The 6,062-nt window shown below is 55.6% G+C and overlaps 1 protein-coding gene across 1 annotated transcript; it reads right to left on the bottom strand.

Annotated features, from left to right (window-relative positions):
• Positions 1-356: 356 nt before the first annotated feature.
• On the bottom strand, positions 357-5,971 carry PPARGC1B (peroxisome proliferator-activated receptor gamma, coactivator 1 beta; the record flags this gene model as incomplete). Its single annotated transcript, XM_010013500.1, has 7 exons — positions 357-460; positions 1,620-1,774; positions 2,495-2,616; positions 3,443-3,518; positions 3,923-4,691; positions 5,483-5,547; positions 5,935-5,971. Coding segments are annotated over 7 exons (1,328 nt in total), but the record flags the coding sequence as incomplete, so codon positions are not given.
• Between the last annotated feature and the right edge of the window lie 91 nt (positions 5,972-6,062).

The raw sequence follows: 6,062 nt of genomic DNA, 5'->3' as shown, positions 1-6,062 counted from the left end.
ACTACGGACAAAAAAATGTTATGGTGAACACAGCTGCAACTCCATGGCGGGAGCACGGGGGGGACTGGGATGGGGGAGAGGGGCCAGGGGGCACCTAGGCTCACCCTAAAACAGCCAGTCAGCAGCGGAGGGACTAACGTGTGGCAGTGAGACATCAACACCATGGGGACTCACAGACAGAAGCAGCTTTGTTCAATGTAAACATCGATCGGAAGGGACAGCAGTCTCTCTCTCGCGTGCTCTCCTCTCTCGCGCTCTCTCTCACTTTCCACAGACTGAATTATTTCTTTGAAAACGTAAACATATTGGAAGTGCCTTGACTGAGGTATTGAGGTATTCCTCCAAGGTTAAGGCTGTTACCGATGCAGGCTTAGCTGGGCCTCCTGCAGCAAGCTGTCGAAATCCATGGTCTCGTACTTGCTTTTCACTGGAGCTGGGGAGGACTCCTCCACGCTGCAATCTAGGAACGGTAGGGGCACAGGAGCAGGACATGAGCAGGGAGGGAAACTGAGGCATTGCAGGGCACTGCTACCAGCATGCTGCCTCCTAGCACTGCAGAGCCAGCCTGGACGAGCACTGATGGCAAAGGGGAGTGGGGACAGTGCTGTCTCTCTTGCTCCCCACAGTGCTGCATAGCCACCTACCAACACCTTCATCATGGTGCGTTATCTGTTTCCTATCTTCTCTCTGCCCAAAGTGAGGGGCTCTGGGATTTATTTAGATGAAAATGGGCCAAGTCAGAGGGATTGCTGCTCTGAGCAGATCAAATATTACAAGGTGCTAAAAGATCAGGCACATGTGTCAAACTGGGCATCTAGAGAGAAGTCAAGACTTGGCACTTTAATTTCTGGGCCTCAGTCTCTCAAGCCTGAAGTGGGATACTAGAACCACTGCACCCCCTGCAGAGGGTACAGGAATAGATGTGTGCTGTTTGTGAAACACATGAAGTTCACAGCAATGAAGGCTAAGCGAGGCCTGGATCACACTTCTCTTGCAGGACTAGCACAGGGTTTCATTCCTGCCCCTCAGCAGGGGTCCTGCCACCTGCGAGGGCTGGGGTCCAGCGAGACCTGGCTAACACTGTCACTGAGAGAGGCAGGAGGTACTGCAGAAGCCCATACAGCACAAAAAGAGTTAATACAACTGCAGCACGTTTCAGTGCCATCATTTTGGCTCAAAAGTGCTTGTGCAGTGTGGTGAATCTGTCCTGTGGAGCAGCAAACCACCCAGATCACCTCTTGGGCTAATGAAATGTTGCTGATTGCTTTCTCTAACGACTGGGAAAGGGCTTCTCTACTGGAACACATCCAGCACTGTGCAAAAACACAGCAGAGATAGGAGGGGCTGTGGTCAGCTGCCCTGGGTTGTGATGCTGTTTTGCAGCCAACACGCTCCAGGTCCTCACTCCAATTGCTTTTCTTCTCTCCCCCCAGTTTCCCAAGCCATCTGACTGAGCTAAGAGCAGCTACGTGAGCCATAGGAGAGCTGCTGGGCTTTTCCTGCAGGCTCTGAAGATGTTTAAGATCCTTGCCTGACTAGCATTCAGCGGTGCAATGTGCTGTTACAGCTCTGTGCTGATAAATGAGATCCTTCAGAAAAAGCAACTCCTGCTTTCTTACCCAAGTCAGCATATCTGGTCCAGAAGAAGTGCCCGAGGCCACCAGAGCTGAGTTGGAACGAAGGCTCGTTCCTCTTCCGTAGTGAGGTGCCATTCTTCAGAGATAAGGCGGCATGCTCTGAATACCGGTAGGTGATGAAGCCGTATTTATCCCCCCTGAGCAACCAGAGAAAGAATTCAAGATGCAACGTGCCCCACAGCCCCTCTCACACAGCTCTGCCCAGCACTGCACCCTCCATCCTGCTGTTCCTCCATCCTCCTGGCCCTCCCCATGCTCTTGGACCTGGGCATACACTGCATGTCCCCACCCAAACTGCTGAGACCATGGACTTGGGTGACCAAGGGGGTTGGCGTGGCACAACTGCATCACCCGAGCACACACGGCTGGGTGCAGGGGTGACCAAGGGGGTTGGCGTGGCACAACTGCATCACCCGAGCACACACGGCTGGGTGCAGGGGTGACCAAGGGGGTTGGCGTGGCAAAACTGCATCACCCGAGCACTTTTTTTCCCGGTAGGTGATAAAGCCGTATTTATCCCCCCTGAGCAACCAGAGAAAGAATTCAAGATGCAACGTGCCCCACAGCCCCTCTCACACAGCTCTGCCCAGCACTGCACCCTCCATCCTGCTGTTCCTCCATCCTCCTGGCCCTCCCCATGCTCTTGGACCTGGGCATACACTGCATGTCCCCACCCAAACTGCTGAGACCATGGACTTGGGTGACCAAGGGGGTTGGCGTGGCACAACTGCATCACCCGAGCACACACGGCTGGGTGCAGGGGTGACCCTGCACCTCCTGGCAGTGTCGATGGTGCCTGGGGAGAGGGGTTGTCTGTAGCTGCTGTAGCCCTGGACCGCAGCTTGGTCCCCACTCACCTGTTAGTCCTGGACAGGACCTGACACTCCACGATCTCACCAAACACTTCGAAGCGTTTCTTCAGTTCGCTGGAGTTCATGCTGCTAGAGAGGTTTCTGATGTACACCACCCGGCCTTCCCCCTGGCAAAGCAAGTAAGAAGCTTCAGGCTCCAGTACCCCACACCTCCACGCTGCTGATGGGCGCTGGAAATGTGGGGCTGTCGAGGAGCCCCTGCAAACCAGCACTGGGAATCAGGCCGCAGCAGGGCAGCACTGCCACGGGCACAGCTTGGCATCTCCAGGGTCTGGTCATCCCTGCTCCAGCTAGCTCATGGGTGACACCCCCAAGACACCACTGCTGCCGGGGACAGCCATATCTAGGCTGAGGCAGCCAACACCCCCTTCTTCTCTTTTAAACTTCTCCTACACTCTTGCAGCTTTTACAGCTTATCCTGGTGAAGATGCTGGGAAGTATTCCCAAGAATTGCTAGGGGCAAAATGAAATTGCATTGCAGGAAAAAGTAAAATGCCAGAGGGGCATGTGTGCGACACATCACACAGAACCAAGCTATTTCCCACATACCCACCCTGCACCCAGCTCCCACCTATGGGCACACACTGGGTTCCTGGTACATGAGGCTGCTTCTGCAGCAGGACCACATCTGTAACAGCCAAGCAGCTTCAGGGATTCCCCAGCTCACCCCACTAACTGTCAATGCCAACTGCGCTAAAGCACCAGTGTGGGATGCTCCAGCCATTTCTGTGCCAAGGACTCTGTGTATTGCCAATCGCCAGCGGCTTCCGATTCATATTGGGTTTTTCTCTCCCCCCTCCACCCATATTTCCTTGTTTAACACTGGCCCTGCACCAAGGGATGCTGAAGCCAGGGCTAATGGGCTCCACCACTGCTTTTCCAGAGCAGGAGATGAACTGGGGGCTGGAGATTGCTTTGTCCCTGCTCACTTACGATGGCCTTTTCCCGTCTCTTCTCCATCTGGCCCCGGTGCCTGCTCCCGCCCTGACACTGCTCGCTGTTCTCACACCTGGGAAGCGAGGAAGAGGAGGTCAGCCCGGGGGGAGAACCCGGTGAGAAAGCTTCTAACATCAAAAAGAAAATTAGGTACATAGCGTCTGCAGCAGCAGGCAGGCAGGCACTCTGGAGCACTGGCAGGCAAGGAGAGATGGAAAGACTGGAAAGGACACTGGAAAGTCCTTTCTAATAGATGCTGGAGGGGATTCCTAGCCCAGGCATGGCTCTGGCCCCTGCTCAACACCCTAGTGCTGCTTTCTCTGGCCATGGCTGATGTTTGCAGCAGCTGCTGTAGTACCATTATTTCAATAACTTTTCTTTCATTAATTACTTAGGCAGCAGAACACAGACAGCCAGGGCTGCCACGGACTGAGGCAAAAATGCAGTCCCAAACGCCCTTCCCACAGCCCCCTGTACCTGAAGGTGCGTCTGCTTGCGGGTGATCGGGACCGGCAGCAGGAAGACCCCGAGCTGGACCTGCTCCGGGAACAGTAATGCAAAGTGGTCCTGGAAAGAGGGTTTCTCCGCAGGCACAGCTTGGTGTTGCCATGCTCCTCCTCTTCCTCTTCTTCCTCTTCCTCCTCCTCCTCCACAGGGGAGCCGCTCTCGCTGCAGCTGTCTTCAAAGACGGTGTCATACTCAGGGGTCTTGCAGAAGACCATGTCCTCATCATCAAGAGCACTGTCCAGAAAGCCAAAGTGCTTTGTTAAGCTGGCTCTGATCTCCTGGTCTCTCAGCTGCTTGACGCCATCCTTCCACAGCATCTCGCTGCCCGCCTCCTTGCTGCTGAGGTCCAGCCCCTGGTAGTGTGCAGCCGGGACCCTCCTCTTGTGCTCTGTCTCCACTTGGCCCGGGGGCTCCCATGACTTGAGCACCTTCCTCTGCAGGGCGGCCTCAGGCTTCATGACCTGGCAGTAGTCGTGGTCCCCAAAGGAGCGGGAGAAGGGCCGCTTGAGCACGCCTTGCTGCTCAGGGAGCACGGGGCGCCCGGCGGCTCGGCTCAGGTGGGCAAACAGCTCTGTCCTCTCAGGGTGCTTCCGGAGGGCTTTCCGGGAGGCTGCTGCATCCCCTGCACCCCCGGGGCTGGGAGCCATCCCATCCTCCTTCCCCGGCTCCTGCGTGATGTCTGGCTTGTACAGATCCTCCTCAGCGGGCTTATATGGCGGAGTGGTGGGTGGTGTGAGACCTAAACCACCCGAACAAAGGGCAGGAGTCAGCTTTGCCCCCACCATCCTGCCCCGTTCTACCCCAGCACCACAGACACTGCAAGGAAGGAGGCTGCTCAGCCCTACAGCCACATCCACAGAATCATAGAAGGGTTTGGGCTGGAAAGGACCTTAAGATCATTTAGTTCCAACCCCCCTGCCACAGGCAGGGACACCTTCCACTAGACCAGGTTGTTCAAGGCCACATCCAACCTGGCCTTGAACATATCATCCATCACCTCATCCACTGGCACTTGGAGAAAAAGAAGGATGTCTGATCCCAGCTGGGATCAAAGGACTCTCCCTTTCCTGTGGGCCATGCAGGGGCCCTTTTGAACAGCTCCCCCATGCCAGATGCACACTCCTGAGTTTCTTGCAGTGCTTGGATGTGGAGGCAGCACATGGGAAGTCTCCTGTGTTTGTGGAGCAAAAGGGCAGTCCCGGCCCAGGGGATGAATGTGTCCCCATGGCTGGGCTCAGCTGCAGCTGGTGAACCAGACTCAATTTAGGGTAAATTTGCCTTCTCCCAGGGAGGACTTTTTCAAAATTAAAAAATTAAAAGCCTGTCCTACCTGCTGTACCACACAGCTCCACGGTCAGCATCGGCTCAAAGTTTCTCTTCCCAAAGGTTGGGTCACTGGAGAAGAACAGAAAATAAGGAGAGAGAAAGTGTTTAGGTGAACCACAGTCCCAAAACCCAAAAGGAAGCTGAGAAAACACTGCTTACAAGCAAGCCCTTCCACTGTGCCTTATGGAGTAACCCCTGTCCTACCTGCTGTACCACACAGCTCCACGGTCAGCATCGGCTCAAAGTTTCTCTTCCCAAAGGTTGGGTCACTGGAGAAGAACAGAAAATAAGGAGAGAGAAAGTGTTTAGGTGAACCACAGTCCCAAAACCCAAAAGGAAGCTGAGAAAACACTGCTTACAAGCAAGCCCTTCCACTGTGCCTTATGGAGTAACCCCACAGAGGGGTGCATGCCCCCCCCATCCCAGCCAGAGCTCCAGGGCACGTTGCCCCTGGCATGCAGCAATGTTCTGCGGCTCTGCGAGCTCCTTGCACCCGAGCGATGGCCATGACTCCCCACAGCCCTGCGCCCCACTGCAGGGCTCAGTCTGCTCTGCACAAGCAGCTTTGCCTTGCTCACTGCAGACACGTGCCCAGCCAGACACACCGCGGTGCTTTCCAGCCCCAGCGCGGCTCCTGTAGCTCTGTGCGCACTTACGTTTGTGCCAACGACAGCGTGAGGCCCCTGGGTGTTTCTGAAAGGCAGGGAGAGAAGCAGGGTTACCAGCGAGGCCGTGCTCCCTTCTCCGGCACCCGCGGCAGGAGCCAGGGCCCTGCTGCCCAGCC

The sequence above is a fragment of the Nestor notabilis genome, unplaced genomic scaffold (assembly GCF_000696875.1).
Source record: "Nestor notabilis isolate BGI_N333 unplaced genomic scaffold, ASM69687v1 scaffold24654, whole genome shotgun sequence".
NCBI lineage: Eukaryota > Metazoa > Chordata > Aves > Psittaciformes > Psittacidae > Nestor > Nestor notabilis.
This window is presented reverse-complemented; position numbering and strand designations above follow the sequence as displayed.